This window comes from Salmo salar, chromosome 27 (assembly GCF_965601325.2).
Source record: "Salmo salar chromosome 27, fSalSal1, whole genome shotgun sequence".
Classification (NCBI taxonomy): domain Eukaryota; kingdom Metazoa; phylum Chordata; class Actinopteri; order Salmoniformes; family Salmonidae; genus Salmo; species Salmo salar.
Genome location: NC_138317.1, coordinates 29,900,759 through 29,925,647, shown reverse-complemented (window position 1 = coordinate 29,925,647; position 24,889 = coordinate 29,900,759). Strand labels below are relative to the sequence as shown.

Sequence of the window (24,889 nt, the reverse complement as noted above, 5' to 3'; positions counted from 1 at the left end):
TTAGGACGAACAGTTATTGTGCTGACATTGTTTCCAGCGGCAGCTTGGAACTCGGTAGTGAGTGCTGTAACCGAGGACATATGATTTTTATGCTCTACACGCTTCAGCACTCGGCGGTCCCATTCACTGAGCTTGTGTGCCTACCACTTTGCGTCTGAGCCGTTGTTGCTCCTAGATGGTTCCACCTTACAATAACAGCACTTACAGTTGAACGGGCCAGCTCTAGCAGGGCAGAAATTTGACGAACTGACTTGTTGGAAAGGTGGCCTCCTATGAAGGTGCCACGTTGAAGTCACTGAGCTCTTCAGTAAGGCCATTCTACTGCCAATGTTTGTCTATGGAGATTGCATGGCTGTGTGCTCGATTTTATACACCTGTCAAATCAAATCAGCAACGGATATGGCTGAAATAGCCGAATCCACTCATTTGAAGGAGTGTCCACATACTTTTGTATATATAGTGTATCTTTTGGTAGAAAAAAGTATTGGGTTCCATTTTGATATTGTGTCATCAGCTCTATTTCAAGTAATGCATTATTGGATGTGCATGTGTGCATGTGTGTGTGTGACTCTCTTTCTGTGTGTGTGTGTCTCTCTCTCTTTCTGTGTGTATGTGGTGTGTGTCTCTCTCTTTCTGTGTGCGTGTGTCTTTTTCCTTCTGTGGGTGTGTGTGTGTCTCTCTCTCTCTTTCTGTGTGTGTGTGTTACATTTTACATTTTAGTCATTTAGCAGACGCTCTTATCCAGAGCGACTTACAGTAGTGAATGCATACATTTCATACAATTTCATACATTTTTTTCTGTGCTGGCCCCCCGTGGGAATCGAACCCACAACCCTGGTGTTGCAAACCCTGGTGTTGCAAACCCTGGTGTTGCAAACACCATGCTCTACCAACTGAGCTACAGGGAAGGCTCTCTCTCTCTTTCTGTGTGTGTGTCTCTCTCTTTCCGTGTGTGTGTGTGTGTGTGTGTGTGTGTGTGTGTGTGTGTGTGTGTGTGTGTGTGTGTGTGTGTGTGTGTGTGTGTGTTTGTCAATTAAATCAGGGGACGCACATGGAGAATGACATGAATAACATGATGAATTGCTTACAGTGAAAGCCGAGGGACTACATTATTCAACAACGATTCAAATACTACACTATGTGTGTGCATGTGTATATCTGTGTGTGTGAGTGTGTGCATGTGTATATCTGTGTGTGTGAGTGTGTGCATGTGTATATCTGTATGTGCGAGTGTGTGCATGTGTATATCTGTGTGTGTGAGTGTGTGCATGTGTATATCTGTGTGTGTGTGGGACCATTTGTGATCTAATGTAGCTGTGTGTGACTGAAAGGATACATGTAGAGCAACTGTCCCTTGTTGCTATGTGAACACGTTTCTAGTGAATTACATTGACCTACACATTAATAATTCACTGCCTTCCATTAACGTCACATATGGAGAGATCATGTAGCACTGATGAGTAAGGAATATGGTGTGTGTGTGTGTGTGTGTGTGTGTGTGTGTGTGTGTGTGTGTGTGTGTGTGTGTGTGTGTGTGTGTGTGTGTGTGTGTGTGTGTGTGTGTGTGTGTGTGTGTGTGTGTGTGTGTGTGTGTGTGTGTGTGTGTGTGTGTGTGTCCGTTCATACATACTTGCATGTGTGAGCTGCTGTTCAAATCATGAATGCATATTCCGTGCTCGCAGGCTACTTTGTGCTCGCAGGCAGTGGAAATAGGTTGGTGTGTGTGTTTTTTGGAACCTGTCGGGACCACTCCCGGTCAGTGTGTGTACATCCACGCTGTGTGATTAGAGAGGTAAATAGATTAATAAACCATATAAAGCGTGGAGTCTCTCCCTCCATCCCCGACGCATCACAGGAAACAGTCAATGGAAACACTGCGCCGTGCCAGTCACCCCTAACATCCCCCATGGTCACCATCCACTTTGATTAGCCTTCCTTCTCATCCACCCGCTTCACGCCTGCCCACCCGCCTTACCCAATCCACCGCAACCCCCCGAAGCCACGGCGGGAAGAAAATCACATCTGAGAGAAGGGCTGGAAAAAATGAAATAAAAAATGAAATAATTAAATAATTAACCAAACGCAACACAGCAACCAATCTCTCATCAAAGGATCAGCTGAGGGGATTCATATTGGCGCTGGATGGAAAATAAGCCACTTAGCCATACAAATCACATTCTAACATTTGCATAAGAACAAGATTAGCATATGCACTGACAGGGAAGGGAAATGTTGTTGCTTTTTCCTCTGTATTCTCTCTCAAGAAGAGCATCAGCAAAAACTGTCGCATTGTGTGTGTGCCGTAAATACTTACACACACACACACACACACACACACACACACACACACACACACACACACACACACACACACACACACACACACACACACGGAAACACACCAAACACAACACACACATCCCATGAACTGAAGAATAGAATTAGTGAACAGAGAGTCAAGGCCAGGTTCCACAGTGGGGGGGAACATGTGTACCTGCTGTGCAGTTTCATGCAGTCTCAGTGAAGTTTACAGCTGTGATCATACAGTGGTTATGACATGTTTATGTGTTAGGTACTGTACAGTACCTGTGGTCTTTGCAGTGTGTGCGAGTGTGTGTGTTCATGTCATGCCTACCTGAGCTCAGTGCTGGGTCACCGGGGCAGGTGGCTGTATTGTTACACATACGTGTCTCTCTCAGGGCGCCACTACACAGGGTGCCGTAGGGAGAGGACACACACGAGCGCGTCCTCACCTGCCAACCCTGACCACACGTTAACGAACACACACTCCACTGAGACCACTCCTCCGCTGCAGGGTCACCTGGAGAGAGAGAGAGCAAGAGAGAGATAGAGAAAGAGAGGGGGATTATTAAAGATGGAAGAGTTGAAAGGTGAGAGTGAGATAAGGGGTGGAATAAAGACGGGAGGGGAAGAGAAGGAGAGAGAAGTGTCCTTTCATGTCTATAAATCTTACTTCAATGATGTGATTTGAGAAGGGAGAGGTAGAGAAAGAAAGGGATGAATAAAGGAGCTAATGGTATATTTGGTCTACTCCATCCCTATTACTTCCACAGTAATATTCATCATCTTTATAGGCATGGAACCTGTGGTCTGGTATTCATGAGCCTTTAGGTAATATTCATGAGGATTTAGATAGTATTCATGAGCATTAATATAATATGGTTTGTGTCCCAAATGACACCAACTTGCCTTTATAGTGCGCTGCTTTCGGGCTCATTGGGGGGGGGGGGTGTTTTGAAGGGGTTGCATGTCAAACGTAAGAGGCTAAATGAAAGGGACAGCAGTGAAAATGGGTACAATCTTCACTGACGGGTGCCCTTGATGGAGAAGGGAGGAGAGGAGGGAGAGGAGGAGAGGAGGAGAGGGAAGAGGAGGGAGAGGAGGAGAGGGAAGAGGAGGGAGGAGGGAGAGAGAAGAGGAGGAGAGGAGGAGAGGGAAGAGGAGGGAGAGAAGTAGAGGAGGAGAGGCAAGAGGAGGGAGAGGATGAGAGGAGGAGAGGGGGAAGAGAAGAGAAAAGGGAGGGGTGATATGGGAAAAATGTATGTATTCATGACCCTTGGCCCTTCTCTCTTCTCCTGCTTTTATCTTTTTTGAGATGACTCGCTCTGCCCATCTCACACAAAAAACACTCTCAACCCTCTCTCACCCCAAATCTCTCTCACTCTCCTCTCTCACTCTCACCCCAAACCTCTCTCACTCTCATCTCTCCTCTCACACTCTTACTCCTAAAGCCCTCTCTCTCCTGCTCTCCTTCCACCAAGGAAGGTGCACAAGGACACCAGCAGTAGGGAATTTCACAAGCATCACCACAGGAGCAATTATGCATTTTTGGGACTGGTATTATCCCTCTCACTCTCGCTCTCTCACTCTCCCTCATTCCTACCTCTCTTTCTCCCCTTTATTCCCCTGTTTACATAAATCATGTCCTTGGAGGGGGGGCGTCATCAAACAGCGTACGGTTAAATCAAATTAATTGCACGTCCGTTAATCGCATTACATCTTAATTTACATGTGGTGAGTCAGGACTTAAGCTTATCACAGGACCCCCAGGGATGAGAGGGGTGGGGGGAAGGAGAGGAGGAGAGGAGGAGACAGGAATGAGAACAGGAGAGGCAGTGCCAATGGTTCCCCCCAGTGGGGTATCCTTATGACAGAGGTGGGGACCAAGGGGGCCGTGGCTGTGTGTTTGTTTGTGCGTGTGTTTTTTTTATTACTGTAAAAATTACATATATTCTTGTACAATAGTTTATACAATTATATAACAAATTAGTCCTAACTTCTTTTTCCATTACATCAGTGTACATCCAGCCCCAGTCTCGCACACAATCTCTCTCTCTCTCTCTCTCTCTCTCTCTCTCTCTCTCTCTCTCTCACTCTCACACACACATCACAACTCACCTGTCTGTGCCTGAAACACACCTGGCTGGTCTGCTGATCTGGGTCTCTGTGTCTTCACCTTCAGGTCATCATCATCTGAGTCTGAGTAGGGATCTGGATAGAGAGAGAGAACAGAACATATACATATAAGTAACTGTGGTATGGAATACTGTTATGTCATAGCATTGTACAGTGATGGATGGTGCATCTATATTGCATTTGCTATTCTGCCTTTCCTTCAGGAAACCGCTATTTGAAGTTGTGTCTACCATTTGTCAGAAAGAATTCATGAGATAAACAAAGCTAGGAATAATGGACACATGAACATCTAATGTAGCCCATTAAGTAATGGGCTACATTAGAAACAAAGAACAAAAACTCAGACAAGAAAACACTGAAGTTCTCTCTGAATTGCCACACACACACATGCACACACGTACGTACACACGCACACACACACACGCACGCATGCACACACGCACACACGCACACACACAGATACACACACACACACACACACACACACTGTCTCTCCTGAGAAAGCTGATGCTTCAGGATAACCAGCAATAGTAAAACACATCCCCAAATGTCAGAAAACCATATTACATTACTATTTCAGTTCAGTTTCCAAGCTTACATGGTTTATTAAGGTGGTCTAATAGCATATATCCAGACAGAGACCGACACACACACACCTGTGGACACACACACAAACACACACACACAAAGGAACACATGAACGGAGGAACACAGGCACACAGGCCTACTTTGCACCAGAAATGTTCCTGGGTAGCCTAGTGGTTAGAGTGTTGGACTAGCAACCGCAAGGTTGCAAGTTCAAATCCCTGAGCTAATAAGGTACAAATCTGTCATTCTGCCCCTGAGCAGGCAGTTAACCCACTGTTAAATACAAAAAAAATTAAAAATGTAATTGTAGTGTCTATATGACAGTAAAAGTTAGTGGAGCTATCATTAATCAGGAATAGCCTACATTATTTAAGCGAAACTATCATCAATCAGGAATAGCCTACACTCTTTAAATGGAACTATCGTCAATCCGGAATAGGCTACATTCTTTAAATGGAACTATCGTCAATCCGGAATAGGCTACATTCTTTAAATGGAACTATCGTCAATCCGGAATAGGCTACATTCTTTAAATGGAACTATCGTCAATCCGGAATAGGCTACATTCTTTAAATGGAACTATCGTCAATCAGGAATAGCCTACATTCTTTAAGTGGCATTATCATCAATTAAAACAAGCATTACAAAATATGAAGGCATAGGTGTGATGATGTGCCTCTGAGCTATATTCACATGATGGACATTTCCCTCCATTTCTCCCCACACAAACAGACTAGTTATTGTTTACTAACCTACGCTTTCACTAGTCCTCAAATATTGGACTTGTAAAGGAACAAACAACAGAGTCTGGTAATCATACTATTAATTTAGAAATGTTTACTAATTGTCTGTCTTTGGTTTGGTATTGCTAACCTGTCAACTTACTTCCCGCCGCCATGAGCTAGCTCCTACGACCAGATGACCATGCACCGGTGAAGTTCGCAGCTTTCGCCACGGTCCTTGCAATCAGGAATCTTTGGGATGTCCCAACTCTGACGTTACCCAATTGAATTTGAATCCTAAAATGGTTAAAGTAAGGGTTAAGGTTAAGGTTAGGATAGGAGTTAACCTCTACAGGATCGGTTATTATTTTCCTGCTGTAAAGAACTGGTCAAATTATGATCCTACGCTTGTATTCTTGAGGTAGGTGTTAGCTCTGCCAGTTATCTTCAACTGTGTGACTTTAATATATTGTCAGTGTCAATTATAGGGCCTTTTGCCTTTTGTCCTTGAGTCAAGTAATATTGATATTGACCATTCCGGTTTATTTTATCTACGTATTTTTGGCTACTATTTTTCATACATTTTTATAATCTGTACATTTTGTAAATAACCTCTGGATTGAGTTCTCATCATCACCTGCACTGTCAATAAATACCAACTATTTTTGCACCTGAACCTCAACTGTCGCTGTTAGTTGCACACTAACTCATTTGGCTGCTCAATCCTCTATTTTAACAGTAGGACAACATTAATAACATTAAAGGTGCTTAACTAAAATTATTATTGTGTAGACAAATCAAAAGGGTGCTTGGAATCAAAAAGAGATCATATAAACAGGGAAAAAGGATAATATTGTAGATTGGTTCTGGTTCTCACTTTACACAAACATGTCAAAATAGTAGCTACAGTACAGAGAACAGTGCACTGACATGTAGTTGGCAATTGGCACTTGGAAGTGACAGTGAGTGGATTGTTAGTTAGAGCATCCATCTCCAGATATTCAGGGAAGTGGGGTGAGCTCTAGGGAACACCCCATGTTTGGCTGTCAAATGGGTGTGATTAGGGAGGATTTCCCCTGGGCTGCCCTGGGCTGCACACTCACTTACTCACTCACTCACTCACTCTCAGTCACTCACTCACTCACTCACTCACTCACTCACTCACTCACTCACTCACTCACTCACTCACTCACTCACTCACTCACTCACTCACTCACTCACTCACTCACTCACTCACTCACTCACTCACTCACTCACTCACTCACTCACTCACTCACTCACGTAAATAAACACACACGCGTCCCCCTGGGGACTGTGTTAATACGGTTATGATAGCTCAAACGCCTGTCGCCACCAACCCTCTAATTTAGGCAGTCACGGAAAAGACAAAAACAGTGTCAGGAAAATGTTGCTCTTTCTTCTCTCTCTCTTCCTCCCTGTCGCTCAGCGGGGACCACGTTGGAAGCAAGTGGAATCTCTTTAACGTGTTATCCCCTGGGTTGTAATTAGTGCATCTTTTCTTCCAATAAATACATTAATCAATCAAACCTCCTACAATGTTGCATGCCTCCTATTCACAGTCTTGTTAGTAAGCACTGTTGAGCTGAGAGATATGCAGGTATGGTGGTGCTGCAGTGTGTGGTTGTCTTCATTCTCCCCTTTCATCTTCCTTTCAGACAGAGGGTCAGTGGAGCAGGACAGAGGGGTAATCTCAGGAAAAACACACACACAATCACACGTCTCCCTGGGGAATGTGCTAATAGGGTTATGATAATTCGAACGCCAGTCGCCACCAACCCGCTAATTTCAGCTGTCACGGAAAACACAATAACAGTGTCAGGAAAACCAACGTTCTTTTTTTCTCTCTCTCTATCTCTCTGTCTCTCTGTCTGTCTCTCTCTCTCTTTCTCTCCCTCTCTCACAATTCAATTCATAGGGCTTTAATGGCATGGGCAAAATGCACTGAGTATGTCACTGTATGTTTAATAAACAAAAGTAATATTTTTTTTTTTAAACAAAATCAACAAAAACAATGAAACATTAACAGTAAACATTGCACTCAAAAGGTTAAAGAAAGAGACATTTCAAGTGTTATATTATCAGCTATGTACAGTGTTTTAGCAATGTGCAAATAGTAATTGTAGTACGAATTGTGGGGGAAGATAAATACACCGATGTTATTTACAATGTAGTTTGTTCTCCACTGGTTGCTCTTTTTTTGTGGCAACAGGTCAAACATCTTGCTGCTGTGGTGGCACATTGCAGTATTTAAACTAATAGATATGGGAGTTTATCAATGTTTGATTTGTTTTAAAATTCTTCATGGGTCAGTGTGATCTGTGGGAAATATGGGTCTCTAATGGGTCATACATTTGGTAGGATGTTAAGAAGTGCAGATCAGTTTCCACCTCATTTTGTGGACAGTAGGCACATATCCTGTCTTCTCTTGAGAACCAGGTCTCCCTATGGAAAACTGTCTCAATACCATGGCTATGCTTGCTGAGTCTGTACATAGTCAAGGATCTTCTTCATTTTGGGTCAGTCACAGTGGTCAGGTATTCTGCCACTGTGTACTCTTTGTTTAGGGACAGATATCATTCCAATTTGCTCAGTTTTTGGTTGATTCTTTCCAGTGTGTCAACTTGTTATCTTTCTGCTTTCTCATAATTTGGTTAGGTCTAATTGTGTTGCTGTCCTCAGGTCTGTATGTGTTTGTGAACAGAGCCCCAGAACTAGCTGGCGCACGACCCTGATTTACCATTTCGGATAGTGTCTGGGACGCACGAACAAAACGCCGCTATTCGGATATAACGATGGATTATTTTGAACCAAACCAACATTTGTTATTGAAGTAGCAGTCCTGGGAGTGCATTCTGACGAAGACAACAAAAGGTAATCAAACTTTTATAATAGTAAATCTGATATTGGTGAGTGCTAAACTTGCCGGGTGTCTAAATAGCTAGCCCGTGATGGCTGGGCTATGTACTTAGAATATTGCAAAATGTGCTTTCACCAAAAAGCTATTTTAAAATCGGACATATCGAGTGCATAGAGGAGTTCTGTATCTATAATTCTTAAAATAATTGTTATGCTTTTTGTGAACGTTTATCGTGAGTAATTTAGTAAATTGTTAGCAAATTCCTAGTTCTGAACGTCACATGCTAATGTAAAAAGCTGTTTTTTGATATAAATATGAACTTGATTGAACAAAACATGCATGTATTGTATAACATAATGTCCTAGGTGTGTCATCTGATGAAGATCATCAAAGGTTAGTGCTGCATTTAGCTGTCTTCTGGGTTTTTGTGACATTATATGCTAGCTTGAAAAATGGGTGTCTGATTATTTCTGGCTTGGTACTCTGCTGACATAATCTAATGTTTTGCTTTCGCTGTAAAGCCTTTTTGAAATCGGACAGTGTGGTTAGATAAAGGAGAGTCTTGTCTTTAAAATGCTGTGAAATAGTCATATGTTTGAAAAATTGAAGTTTTTGTATTTTTGAGGAATTTGTAAATCGCGCCACGCCTATCATTGGATATTGGAGCAGGTGTTCCGCTAGCGGAACGTCTAGATGTAAGAGGTTAATGAATTATTGGTTGGTGAGTGGACCCCAGACCTAACAACCATAGATGGCAGTGGGTTCTTTAACCGATTTAATTATTTTTAGCCAGATCTGGAACACTATTACTTTAGTGTTTTGGGTTTCCATCCAACTTTTTTAATGCGTGTAAAGTACGTCGGATAAAAAATGTCACGACAGGCCGGATGGAAAACGGAAACTTTCCAAATGTCGACATAACAAAATGCACGGGATCTTTTTGTGTCTGTAAAACTAATTATGCGAGAAATGTCTGTGCATAAACTCTTTTATGCCCAAATATTGATATAATAACGTCGTAGAAAAGTGAACTTGGCGTCACGTAATGACATGTTGTGTTCCTCCCACTACGACTAGTTGGGAAAGCATGCAGTTTATTCGGCTACAGATGAAATAAGTTATGATGAACTTCATTGGATGGTGAAATTGCAAGGTCATGAGTTTGATGTCCCTTTCCCAAAAATTATTGAGGGTCTTATTCTGTTGACATGACGATCAATGCTTGACTGCTGTTTGACAAATACAAATATTGTAAGGCCCTGGCCATAGAGAGGGTTTTTTGTTCTTTATTTTGGTTAGGCCAGGGTGTTACATTGGGTGGGCGTTCTATGTTCATTTTTCTATGTTTTTGTATTTCTTTGTTTTGGCTCCCAATCAGGTACAGCTGTAGTTCATTGTTGCTGATTGGGAGTCACGCATAAGGAGCCTGTTTTTCCTTTGGGTTTTGTGGGGGATTGTTTCTGTTTAGTGTCTTGCACCTGACAGTACTGTTTGGCTGTCGGTTTTCTTGTTTTTGTTGTATAGTGTTCTTACGGTTATTAAAATTCAAAATGAACACTAACTCCGCTGCACCTTGGTCTACTCTTTCCACAGACAGCCGTTACAAATATTCTCTATCGTATGTATAATAGTCTCATCATGCAAACCAGCCTACACTCAGAAAAAAAGGTGCTATCTAGAACCTAAAAGGGTTATTCGACTGTTCCCTTAGGAGAACCCTTTTTCAAGAACCATTTTTAGTTCCAGGTAGATCCCTTTTGGTTTCAGATAGAAGAACCCTTTTGAGTTCTATGTAAACTCAGCAAAAAAAGGACCCTGTCTTTCAAAGATAATTTGTAAAAATCTAAATAACTTCACAGATCTTCATTGTAAAGGGTTTAAACATTGTTTCCCATGCTTGTTCAATGAACCATAAACAATTCATGAACATGCACCTGTGGAATGGTCATTAAGACACTTACAGCTTACAGACGGTAGGCAATGTTTTTACTTTTTATTTCACCTTTATTTAACCAGGAAGGCCAGTTGAGAACAAGTTCTCATTTACAACGGCGACCTGGCCAAGATAAAGCAAAGCAGTAAGACACAAACAACACGGAGTTACACATGGGATAAACAAACGTACAGTCAATAACACAATATAAAAATATATATACAGTGTAAGCAAATGTAGTAAAATTGGGGAGGTAAGGCAATAAATAGGCCATAGTGGCGAAATAATTACAATTTAGCAAATAAACACTGGAGTGATAGATGTGCAGAAGGTGAATGTGCAAGTAGAGATATTGGGGTGCAAAGGAGAAAAAAAAATAAGGTAGTTGGGTGGGCTATTTACAGATGGGCTGTGTACAGGTGCAATGATCGGTAAGCTGCTCTGACAGCTGACGCTTAAAGTTAGTGAGGGAGATATGGGTCTCCAGCTTCAGTGATTTTTGCAATTCATTCCAGTCATTGGCAGCAGAGAACTGGAAGGAAAGGTGGCCAAAGGAGGAGTTGGCTTTGGGGATGACAAGTGAAATATACCTGCTGGAGTGCATGCTATGGGTGAGTGTTGCTATGGTGACCAGTGAGCTGAGATAAAGAGGGGCTTTACCTAGCAAAGACTTATAGATGACCTGGAGCCAATGGGTTTGGCGACAAATATGAAGCGAGGGCCAGCCAACGAGAGCATACAGGTCGCAATGGTGGGTAGTATATGGGAATTTGGTGACAAAACGGATGGTACTGTGATAGACTACATCCAATTTGCTGAGTAGAGTGTTGGAGGCTATCTTGTAAATGACATTGCCGAAGTCAAGGATCAGTAGGATAGTCAGTTTTACGAGGTTATGTTTGACAGCATGAGTGAATTATGCTTTGTTGCGAAATAGGAAGCCAATTCTAGATTTAATTTTGGATTGGAGATGCTTAATGTGAGTCTGGAAGGAGAGTTTACAGTCTAACCAGACACCTAGGTATTTGTAGTTGTCCACATATTCTAAGTCAGAACTGTCCAAAGTAGTGATGCTAGGTGGGCAGGAGGGTGCGGGCAGCAATCAGTTGAAGAGCATGCATTTAGTTTTACTTGCATTTAAGAGCAGTTGGAGGCCATGGAAGGAGTGTTGTATGGCATTGAAGTTCGTCTGGAGGTTTGTTAACAGTGTCCAAAGAAGGGAAAGAAGTATACAGAATGGTGTCATCTGCTTAGAGGTGGATCAGAGAATCACCAGCAGCAAGAGCGACATCATTGATGTATACAGAGAACAGAGTCGGCTCGAGATTTGAACCCTGTGGCACCCCCATAGAGACTGCCAGAGGTTCGGACAACAGGCCCTCCGATTTGACACACTGAACTCTATCTGAGAAGTAGTTGGTGAACCAGGCGAGGCAGTCATTTGAGGAACCAAGGCTGTTGAATCTGCCGATAAGAATGCGGTGATTGACAGAGTCGAATGCCTTGGCCAGGTCGATGAAGACAGCTGCACAGTATTGTCTTTTATCGATGGCGGTTATGATATTGTTTAGGACCTTGAGCGTGGCTGAGGAGCACCCATGACCAGCTCGGAAACCAGATTGCATAGCGGAGAAGGTTCGGTGAGATTCGAAATGGCCGATGATCTGTTTGTTAACTTGGCTTTTGAAGACCTTAGAAAGGCAGGGTAGGATAGATATAGGTCCGTAACAGTTCGGGGTAGGGGTAGCCAGGTGGAAAGCATGGCCAGCAGTAGAAAAATGCTTATTGAAAATCTCGATTATCATAGATTTATTGGTGGTGACAGTGTTTCCTAGCCTCAGTGCCGTGGGCAGCTGGGAGGAGGTGCTCTTATTCTCCATGGACTTTACAGTGTCCCAGAACTTTTTGGAGTTTGTGCTACAGGATGCAAATTTCTCTTTGAAAAAGCTAGCCTTTGCTTTCCTAACTTTTGTTCCTAACCTCCCTGAAGAGTTGCATATCGTGGGGGCTATTCGATGCGAATGCACTATGGCACAGGATGTTTTTGTGCTGGTCAAGGGTAGTCAAGTCTGGAGTGAACCAAGGGCTATATTTGTTCTTAGTTCTACATTTTTTGAATGGGGAATGCATATTTAAGATGGTGAGGAAAGCACTTTTAAAGAATAACCAGGCATCCTCTACTGACGGAATGAGGTCAATATCCTTCCAGGATACCCGGGCCAGGTCAATTAGAAAGGCCTGCTTGCTGAAGTGTTTTAGGGAGCATTTGACAGTGATGAGGGGTGGTCGTGATCGCTGAGATCCTGGTTGAAGACAGCAGAGGTATATTTAGAGGGCAGGTTGGTCAGGATGATATCTATGAGGGTGCCCGTGTTTACGGATTTAGGGTTGTACCTGGTAGGTTCCTTGATAATGTGTGTGAGATTGAGTGCATCTAGCTTATATTGTAGGAAGGCCGAGGTGTTAAGCATATCCCAGTTTAGGTCACCTAACAGTACAAACTCTGAAAATAAATGGGGGGCAATTCATTCGCATATGGCTGAGGGGGGTTTATAACAAGCGGCAACATTGAGAGACTTATTTCTGGAAAGGTGGATTTTTAAATATAGAAGCTTGAACTGTTTGGGCACAGACCTGGATATTATGACAGAACTCTCTGCAGTAGATTGCAACTCCACCCCCTTTGGCAGTTCTATCTTGGCAGAAAATGTTGGAGATGGAAATTTCAGAATTTTTGGTGGCCTTCCTAAGCCAGAATTCAGAAACGGCTAGGACATCTGGGTTGGCGGAGTGTGCTAAAGCAGTGAATAAAACAAACTTAGGGAAGAGGTTTCTGATGTTAACATGCATGAAACCAAGGCTTTTACGGTTACAGAAGTCAACAAATGATAGCACCTGGGGAATAGGAGTGGAACTGGGGGCTACAGGGCCTGGGTTAACCTCTACATCACCAGAGGAACAGAGGAGGAGTAGGAGGTCACAGTTATGAGGCCTTTCTACTGACTCTGAAAAACACCAAAAGAAAGATCCCCAGGATCTGCTGCTCATCTGCGTGAACGTGCCTTAGGCATGCTGCAAGGAGGCATGAGTGCTGCAGATGTGGCCACGGCAATAGATTGCAATGTCTGAACTGTAAGACGCCTAAGACAGAGCTACAGGGAGACAGGATGGATAGCTGATCCTCCTTGCAGTGGCAGACCACATGTAACAACACCTGCACAGGATCGGTACATTCGAACATCACACCTGCGGGACAGGTACAGGATGGCAACAACAACTGCCCGAGTTACATCAGGAACGCACAATCCCTCCATCAGTGCTCAGACTGAGTGCTTGTAGGGCTGTTGTAAGGCAGGTCCTCACCAGACATCACCAGCAACAACGTTGCCCATGGGCATAAACCCACCATCGCTGGACCAGACAGGACTGGCAAAAAGTGCTCTTCACTGACGAGTCGCGGTTTTCTCTCACCAGGGGTGATGGTCAGATTTGCATTTATCGTCGAAGGAATGAGCGTTACACCGAGGCCTGTACTCTGGAGCGGGATCGATTTGGAGGTGGAGGGTCCGTCATGGTCTGGGGCGGTGTGTCACAGCATCATCGGATGCTGTCATTGCAGGCAATCTCAACGCTGTGCATTACAGGGAAGACATCCTCCTCCCTCATGTGGTACACTTCCTGCAGGCTCATCCTGACATGACCCTCCAGCATGACAATGCCACCAGCCATACTGCTCATTCGATGTGTGATTTCCTGCAAGACAGGAATGTCAGTGTTCTGCCATGGCCAGCGAAGAGCCTGGAACTCAATCCCATTGAGCACATCTGGGACCTGTTGGATCGGAGGGTGAGGGCTAGGGCCATTCCCCCCAGAAAAGTCTGGGAACTTGCAGGTGCCTTGGTAGAAGAGTGGGGTAACATCTCACAGCAAGAACTGGCAAATCTGGTGCAGTCCATGAGGAGGAGATGCACTGCAGTACTTAATGCAGCTGGTGGCCACACCAGATACTGACTGTTACTTTGATTTTGACCCCCCATTTGTTCAGAGATGCATTATTCCATTTCTGTTTGTCACATGTCTGTAGAACTTGTTCAGTTTATGTTTCAGTTGTTGAGTCTTATTATGTTCATACAATATTTCAAGTTTGCTGAAAATAAACGCAGTTGACAGTGAAAGGACGTTTCTTTTTTTGCTGATTTTAGAACCATTTCCACAGAGGGCTCTTCATGGAGCCCAAAAGTGTCTACCTGAACAAAAAATGGTTCTACCTGGAACTAAAAATGGTTTTCCTATGGGAACAGCTGAAGAACTCTTTTGGAACACTTTTTTTCTAAGAGTGTACATGCACAGCCTACCCGCACTGTACCTGTTGTTGGCTAGAGCGCATGTGCCAAGAACAGAGTAAGAACATTTTCTAATATATGCAGCAGTTTATGTGACAAAACTATCGGTAGAGTGGAAAATGTGAAGGAAACATTGAACTTTAGATTTTTATTCAGTACATGGAAATTTAAAGGGATATTTACAAAAAAATCGCAACTTTAAATTCAACATCTCCAGCACCATCAACATATGTGAAAATGCCGCGATTCTATGTTTTGTAAAACATTTTTTTTTAAATGTAGGAAGACAAGTGTTTCCAAAGACATCATCAACCAATTTGTGGACAATGCCAACTAATAATTGGTTAAACACACAGTGCACACTACAGATGTCATTGAAGACAATTATCTTCCTCTATCTTTTTTACTACAAAACCTAGAAATGCACAATTTTCACTTATGCTGATGTTGGAGTTGTGCTGAAGATGCTGAATATGAAGTAGAATTTTTTTTCAATTTTCACTACGTCATCACACACTGATTTTTATCCACAACAAGTCAGTTTGGAGGAAACACCACCGGTGGGAAAATGTAAATATTTGAATGAAAATATGTTGCATAATGGATGGAAACCTGTCAGGGCCAAAGTCTGACATAATCTACTGCAGTAGGCCCTTGTTGGTTGGGGACAGAAGCACCAGATCATCTGCAAACAGTAGACATTTGATTTCCGGGTCCATTAGGGTGAGACCGGGTAATGCAGACTGTTCTAGTGCCCTTGCCAATTCATTAATATACAGTATTCAGACCCCTTGACTTTTTCAACATGTTGTTAAGTTACACCCGTATTCTAAAATGGATTAAATAAAACATTTTCCTCATCAATCTACACACAATACTCCATAATGACAAAGCAAAAACAGGTTTTTAGAAATTTTGCAAATGCATTTTAAACAGGGGAGGAAAAAGTACCCAATTATCATACTGGAGTAAAAGTAAAGATACTTTAATAGAAAATTACTCAAATAAAAGTTAAAGTCACCCAGTAAAATATACTTAAGTATCAAAAGTAAATGTAATTGCTAAAAAATACTTTGTATAAAATAATTTCAAATTCCATATATTATCCATTTTCTTTCTTTTTTCTTTCTTTTTATTTACGGATAGCCAGGGGCACACTCCAACACTCAATCAACATTTACAAAACTAAGCATTTGTGTTTAGTGAATCCGCCAGATCAGATGCAATAAAGATGATCAGGGATATTCTCTTGATAAGTGTGTGAATTGGACCATTTTCCTGTCCTGCTAGCCATGCAAAATGTAACGAGTACTTTTGGGTGTCAGGGAAAATGTATGGAGTAAAAAGTACATTATTTTCTTTAGGAATGTAGTGAAGTAAAAGTTGTAAAACATATAAATGGTTAAGTAAAGTACAGATACTCCAAAAAACTACTTAAGTAGTACATTAAAGTTTTTTGCTTAAGTACTTCACACCACTGATAAAAAATGTAAAACATAAATACCTTATTTACATACATATTCAGACCCTTTGTTATCAGATTCGAAATAGAGCTCAGGTGCATACTGTTTCCATTGATCATCCTTGAGATGTTTCTACAACTTGATTGGAATCCACCTGTGGAAAGGCACACACCTGTCTATATAAGGTCCCACAGTTGACAGCGCATTTCAGAGAAATAACCAAGCCATGAGGTCGAAGGAATTGTCCGTAAATCTCAGAGACAGGATTGTGCAGAGGCACAGATATGGGGAAGGGTACAAAAAAAATGGCTGCAGCATTGAAGGTCCCCAAGAACACAGTGGCCTCCATCATTCTTAAATGGAAGAACTTTGGAACCACCAAGACTCGTTCTCGAGCTGGCCGCCCAGGCAAACTAAGCAATCGGGGGAGAAGGGCCTTGGTCAGGGAGGTGACCAAGAACCTGATGATCACTCTGACAGAGTTCCAGAGTTACTCTGTGGAGATGGTAGAACCTTCCAGAAGGATAACCATCTCTACAGCACTCCACCAATCATGCCTTTATTGTAGAGTTGGCCAGATGGAAGCCACTCCTCAGTAAAAGGCACATGACAGCCCGCTTGGAGTTTGCTAAAAGGCACCTAAAGACTCTCAGACCACGAGAAACAATATTCTCTGGTCTGATGAAACCTAGATTGAACTCGTTGGCCTGAATGCCAAGCGTCACGTCTGGAGGAAACCTGGCACCATCCCTACGGTGAAGCATGGTGGTGGAAGCATCATGCTGTGGGGATGTTTTTCAGCGGCAGGGACTGGGAGACTAGTCACGCTCAAGCAAAAGATGAACGGCGCAAAGTACAGAGATCCTGGATGAAAACCTGCTCAAAACCACTCAGGACCTCAGACTGGGGCAGAGGTTCACCTTCCAACAGGGCAAAGACCCTAAGCACACAGCCAAGACAACGCACCACTGGCTTTGGGACAAGTCTCTGAATGTCATTGAGTGGCCCAGCCAGAGCCCGGACTTGAACCCAATCGAACATCTCTGGAGAGACCTAAAAATAGTTGTGCATCCCCATCCCACCTGACAGAACTTGAGAGGATCTGCAACCAAATACAGGTGTGCCACGTTTGTAGCATCATACCCAAGAAGACCCGAGGCTGTAATCACAACCAAAGGTGCTTCAACAAAGTACTGAGTAAAGGGTTTGAATACTTATGTAAATGTAATATTTTAATATATTTGCTAAAATTTCTAAGCACCTGTTTCGCTTTGTTATTATGGGGTATTGTGTATACAGTAGATTGTTAAGGTGGAAAAAAACAATTGAATCCATTTTAGAATAAGGCTGTAATGTAAAACATTTTGGAAAAAGTCAAGGGGTCTGAATACTTTCCGAATGTAGTGTATATGTTGAAGAGTGTGGGCCTCAAGTTGCATCCTTGTCTGACCCCATGGCCCTGAGGAAACAAATGTGTGTTTATTGCCAATTTTAACTGCACACTTGTTGTTTGTGTACATTGATTTTATGTCATATGTTTTTTTCCCCAACAGCGCGTTCCACCAATTTGTATAGCAGACCCTCATGCCAAATTGAGTCAAAAGCTTTTTTTCAACAAAGCATGAGAAGACTGCTTTTGTTTTGTTTTGTTTTTGTCAATAAGGGTGTGCACGGTGTTTACATGGTCTGCCGTACGGTATTTTGGTAAGAAGCCAATTTGACATTTGCTCGGGACATTGTTTTCACTGAGGAAATGTTGGAGTCTGCTGTTGATGATATTGCAGAGGATTTTTCTGAGATTGTGGTTGACCCAGATTCCACTAATTATTATGGTAAAATCTGTCTTCACTTTTGTGGATTGGGATGACCAGACCTTACTTCTAAATATTGGGGAAGATATACCAGAGGTGAGGATAATCTCTGCTACAAGGCCATGGTGCTTGCCTACGGAGCTGTGAGGGGAACGGCACCTCCATACCTTCAGGCTCTGATCAGTCCCTACACCCAAAGAAGGGCACTGCGTTCATCCACCTCTGGCCTGCTCGCCTCCCTACCTCTGCGGAAGCACAGTTCCCGTTCAGCTCTGTCAAAACTGTTCGCTGCTCTGGCACCCCAATGGTGGAACAAGCTCCCTCACAACGCCAGGACAGCGGAGTCAATCACCACCTTCCGGAGACACCTGAAACCCCACCTCTTTAAGGAATACCTGGAATAGGATTAAGTAATCCTTCTACCCCCCCCCCCAAAAAAAAAGATATAGATGTACTATTGTAAAGTGGTTGTTCCACTGGATATCATATGGTGAATGCACCAATATGTAAGTCGCTCTGGATAAGAGCGTCTGCTAAATGACATAAATGTAAATGTAAATAATCTTAAATAGTTTAAAAATAGCCCATTTTCAATTTGTGGTATGTATATTTTATCATTTTTTTTGCATACCATCAACACAACAAGCCTTTTAGGGTTGGAGAGTTTGTATTTTGTTCTGTAGCTCATTCAAGGTAATTGGAGTATCCAGTGGGTTCTGTTAGTCTTTAATAGCTAGTTCTAAGTTTAGTAAATTATCATGTATATGTTTTTGTTCTAGGTTCTTTGTTATGTGGCCGATACATCTCCATTTGGGATAGAAAGCTCTTCGTGTTGTTGTTTGTTTAGTGTGTAGCAATTTACCAGAAGCAATTTGATTTTCGTGGGTTCTTTAATCACATTGAGCTGTTTTCTGACATGATGTTCCTTATTTTTTTACTTACTGTATTTCTGTAATGTTTTAGTGTTTCACCATAGTGAAGGCATGAGCTAAGTTTTTGTGGGTCACCTTTTTTGGGTTGGATAGATTTCTTTTACATTTTCTTAGGTTTTCCGCTTGAATAAAATTGTATATGTTAGCTGAAAGGTGAAATATACTGTTCAGGCTTCCCACTGCTTAATTTACACCTTCACCATTGCAAGAGATCCCCTTTCTCCCTCTCACTCTCCTTCTCTCTCTCTTTAACGTGTTATCCCCTGGGTTGTAATTAGTGCATCTTTTCTTCCAATAAATACATTAATCAATCAAACCTCCTACAATGTTGCATGCCTCCTATTCACAGTCTTGTTAGTAAGCACTGTTGAGCTGAGAGATATGCAGGTATGGTGGTGCTGCAGTGTGTGTTTGTCTTCATTCTCCCCTTTCATCTTCCTTTCAGACAGAGGGTCAGTGGAGCAGGACAGAGGGGTAATCTCAGGAGACACACACACACACACACACACAGAGTGATGTCGACACTACCTTTATCTTCCCTTCATTTGTGTTTTTCCTTTCTGTCTAGCTGTCTAACCCTTCATCCCTCTCTCTTTCCCTCTCTTTCTCCACTGCCTTACCCCTCTTTCACCATATTTCTACGTATCTTTCTCTACAAGTGCTATAGTAGGTAACCATTATATATCTTCCTCCTTCATAACCAACAGTATTACGAGTGAATAACCCAGAGACAGGAGGATTTACATCTGCACAGGCACAATACAGGTCTGATCAATATCCATACTGACCTTTAAAACACCTACTATTGTATTTAGTGTTCTACAATATACTGTAGGTCTCAATGAACAACATCAACTCTCTCTCTCTCTCTCTCTCTCTCTCTCTCTCGCTCTACTGTACCTCTCTCACTCTCCCCTTTCTTGCTCTCTCTCACTCTCCCTTTTCTTTCTTTCTTTCTTTCTTTCTTTCTTTCTTTCTTTCTTTCTTTCTTTCTTTCTTTCTTTCTTTCTTTCTTTCTTTCTTTCTTTCTTTCTTTCTTTCTCTCCCTCTCTCACTCACCCTCTTCTCTCACTCTCCCTTTTCTCTCATTCTCCCTCTTCTCTCTCTCTCTCTCTCTCACACACCCTGCTGCTTTTGTGAGTATACATACAGTACATTTCTTCTTCCATTCAAAACATTCCTTTACAGTATTTGAAACATAAAGGAAATACGGCAACCTCCAGATTGGCATGTTGGTGCTCCCCCTCACCCCCTTACTTATTTCAAAGCATCCAGCAGATATAGGGAAGACGTGTCTAAACATTAGAATAAACAAACTCTGCTTATGTTAGCCAATCCTTCTAGCCACCCCTCACAGTGCCAAGAGCACCAGGACACTGGCAATAAACGCATATGAACACCTTTCGGTTACTAGTTCAACACTCTAACCCCTAGGCTACCTGCCGCCCTGTGTGTGTGTGTGTGTGTGTGTGTGTGTGTGTGTGTGTGTGTGTGTGTGTGTGTGTGTGTGTGTGTGTGTGTGTGTGTGTGTGTGTGTGTGTGTGTGTGTTGAGAGTACAGTGTTTTCACACAAACACACACAAACACTCACTATAGACCTACATACCAGGGACTCCATAATGACATAACTTCCTGGCTTTCTGGTTGTCGTGACAGACGGCTGACAATATGTAATGTTTTCCATGACATCTTTCCAACCAGTCCTCTCCAATTATGGCTTCTGTGAGTGTGTACATTATAAGATGTGTGTATTTATGTGTGCGTGTAACATCAAAGTGCGTGTGTGTATGCAGGTGTGTGTGTACGGGTGTACAAGCATGTGTGTGGGTGTGTGTGAGTGTGTGTGTGTGTATCGGTCCTCAGACAGCTATTTCTCCAGGCATAAAATCTGAGTTTATAGCTGCCTCACCCTGTCCATTTACTCTGTAGAGTCCATCTGGAAGAGAGGAGACTGATAGACTGTCAGCCATAATGCACTGTTTGATAACATACTGGACACACAAGGGCTACTCTACGCTTCACCGCCTTGTCTTTCACTCAATACTGCTCTCAATACTGCACTCAATACTGCTCTCAATACTGCTCTCAATACTGCTCTCCCTCACACTCACTCACACGTACACGCGTATACACACCCACGTGTACATACACACACACGCACTGATTTAACACACGCACATGAATACACACATCTCATACACTGAGTGTACAAAACATTACATTTACATTTTAGTAGACGCTCTTATCCAGAGCGACTTACAGTAGCGAATGCATACATTTCATTTCATTTTCATGCATTTTGTTTTGTACTGGCCCCCCGTGGGAATCGAACCCACAACCCTGGCGTTGCACACACCATGCTGGCGCTGCAAACACCATGCTGGCGTTGCAAACACCATGCTCTACCAACTGAGCCACAGGAAGCCATTAGAAACACCTTACTAATATTGAGTTGGGTGGTGTCCTTTGGGTTTTGGACCATTCTTGATACACACAGGAAACTGTTGAGCTTGAAAAACCCAGCAGCATTGCAGTTCTTGACACAAATCGGTGTGCCTGGCACCTACTACAATACCTTGTTCAAAGGCACTTACATCTGTTGTCTTGCCCATTCACCCTCTGAATGGCACACATACACAATCCATGTCTTAATTGTCTCAAGGCTTAAAAATCCTTCATAAATAACCTTTTACTGCAGCGGGCTAATTCAGAGTGTTTCTTGGTATTCTTAAATAAATCTACTTTGATACTAAAGAATAGTCCTCACACACATGGTTATAGGCTTAAAAAAAGAAGACACCTGTAACATGTCAGATATAGAGTTGAAATGTATTCCATTTTGAGTTTGCATCCCAATATTACACTTAAATACATCACAGAAGACTGAAAGATAACAATACCATTTGACGTAGAAACATCAGATTATCTGCGTAAATTAACAACAACAAAAAAATATTATGAAATGATTAAATGAGGCCCATGAGGCCACTAGAGGGAGATTTGGTAATTTGGTCATCACAGATTGAAGCGGATTTAACGTCAATAAAGGATCATAACATCAATAAGGGATCATAACTTTCACCTGGATACACCTGGTCAGTCTATATCTAGGAAAGAGCGGGTTCTTCATGTTTTGTACACTCAGTGTGCAATACACACATACAGTATATGCCACAGTTGGAAAGGATTGGTTGGGAAGACGCTAAGAAAACATTTCACCGTTGCACACACATTATCTGTCCTTCACTGCCGGTCCAAAATGAAGAGTAAAACTGAATCAGGTCTTACAGGCTGAGCTAAATGAGGTAAACCTGGTCGAGATAAACCCAAGGTTGTGTACATTTTGGTCCTGATAAACCCAAGGTTGTGCACATTTCATAAAGCTGGCTTTATAAACTGGATTTCGCACACACACACACACACACACACGCACACACACACACACACACACACACACACACACACACACACACACACACACACACACACACACACACACACACACACACACACACACACACACACACACACACACACACACACACACTCCCACACTCACTGCCAGAGGGAGTTATCTAGGTGTAGAGCAGTGTACTTGAATCACATTAATGGGCTAATGAACAGTGTTTACAGTAAGCACACAGGACAGATATAAAAGGATCTAATGAACAGTGTTTACAGTAAGCACACAGGACTGACATAAAAGGATCTAATGAACAGTGTTTACAGTAAGCACACAGGACAGATATAAAAGGATCTAATGAACAGTGTTTACAGTAAGCTCACAGGACTGACATAAAAGGATCTAATGAACAGTGTTTACAGTAAGCACACAGGACAGATATAAAAGGATCTAATGAACAGTGTTTACAGTAAGCACACAGGACAGATATAAAAGGATCTAATGAACGGTGTTTACAGTAAGCACACAGTACTGACATAAAAGGTTCTAATGAACGGTGTTTACAGTAAGCACACAGGACAGACATAAAAGCACATCTAAAAAAGGGCTCTGTACCACATGGACATTTGCTCTCCTTATTAGAGATGTGCAATTGGAGTGTCTGCGTGCGTGCGTGCGTGTGTTTGTGTGTGTGTGTGTGTGTGTGTGTGTGTGTGCGTGCGTGCGTGCGTGCGTGTGTGATTGTGTATGCGTGCGTGTGTGTGTGTGTGTGTCTGTGTGATTGTGTATGTGTATGTGTGATTGTGTGTGTGTCTGTGTGATTGTGTATGTGTGTGTGTCTGTGTGATTGTGTATGTGTATGTGTATGTGTGTCAGATGTGGAGGGAGGGTAGGGTGAATACAAACACAATCCCTGGTTTCCTCTAAATCTCCCAGTTACCTTAGTTCACTTTCCATTTCACTTTAGCCCTAAATCAGCTGCCATTTTACTCATTGTTTTCATCTTTCCCAATCTTCCAATATCACACCCCTCCCTCTCTTCTCTCTCCCTCCTTTCTCTGTTGAAGACACACAGAGAGTAGCTGATCCTGGAAGGCCCCATTCAGTGGATCACTCCTCGCCTGCAGCAGCAATCTGAGGACAATCAATGCAGCACAATAACACCATCAGACAGAAAACAAGAGGTCATCCACAGGCCTATCCACCACAGATACAACAACACACTCATACACAACATATTATGTACCCAGGGCAATACTATTTTATTTTGCAGCTTTAGATAAAAGTCTGAGAAATACAGTACCTAGTCCAACATAAGATCTCATAATTGTGGATCACTATTATAATCCAGGCGCATTCCGCTTTGAAAACCTAATACCAATTCAATAGGTTTCAGTGGAAATGGCAGATTGCATAAATGTAAAACCAGGGCTGTGTTCAGTAGATATAGAACAGTATCCTGGCTGAGGCGACTCACGTGGTATCAATGCATCGTGCCGACAACATCAAAATACTCTTTCCAGACTCTGAAGTCAGGAGGACTTCAAGTTAGGTGTCAGCCAGACTAATGGAACAGTGGATAACGTTTTGAAATTGAGTAAAATTAGGACGATCAAACTGAAATTGTCCAATAGGTAACTCTCATTTTGCGTTTCCAATTTAAAACATTTTTCCGTAGCCCACATGAATGTGACCAAGACAAGTCAAAAGCAGAGTCACAGTCAAGGGTGTCTCATCAAAGTCCAGATCAACATCTCTCAAAGTGGTGTCCAATCAATTCAAGACCACAACAGTGCTAATTGATCCTAGCCAGGAGCATTAGATCACAGATCCAGTTATCTAAATGCCATCCCTCCATTGTAATCGTCTCCTTCTCTTTATCTATCGTATGAATATCTGTCTGTCTTTATTGCTCTCTCTCTCTGCTTCTCTCTCTTTCTTGCTCTCTCTCTTTCTCTCTTTCTCTCCCACACTCTTGGTGTCTTTGTTATTCCTATATTTTGTAATCTCAACCTCTGTGTGTGTGACATTTTCCTCAGCATCTGTAGGTGGGATAAAATTTTAAAAAGAAGAATGACAAGAAAACACACAGACACATACACACACACACGAATACACTTGGCGGGTGAATGGAGAGGCTGTTGCCATAGTAACTCTGTCGCGATAATGCTGGCAGTGAGACATGGGTAATCACACCTTGCAGACGACAGAGAGGGAGGGATGAAGGGATGGAGGCATGGAGAGGTTATAAATCACACCTTTCACACTCTGTCCCTATGCCTGTCTCTCTAACGGACAAGGGGGGAACGGCTCCCAGTCTGTATTTGTGTGTGTGTGTGTGTGTGTGTGTGTGTGTGTGTGTGTGTGTGTGTGTGTGTG

At 42.6% G+C, this 24,889-nt stretch overlaps 1 protein-coding gene across 7 annotated transcripts in view; it reads right to left on the bottom strand.

The window, feature by feature from the left end:
- The window catches only part of LOC106588837 (adhesion G protein-coupled receptor B2), a 499,757-nt gene that overhangs the window by 204,701 nt on the left and 270,167 nt on the right, over positions 1–24,889 (bottom strand). For all 7 annotated transcript variants that reach the window (XM_082970202.1, XM_045709852.2, XM_045709853.2 and 4 more), the window contains exons 3-4: positions 4,420–4,512; positions 2,636–2,821 (exon numbers count right to left, since the gene is read on the bottom strand). In XM_082970202.1, the coding sequence (XP_082826328.1) occupies positions 2,636–2,821; positions 4,420–4,512 (279 nt within the window). The remainder of the gene's footprint in view (positions 1–2,635; positions 2,822–4,419; positions 4,513–24,889) is intronic.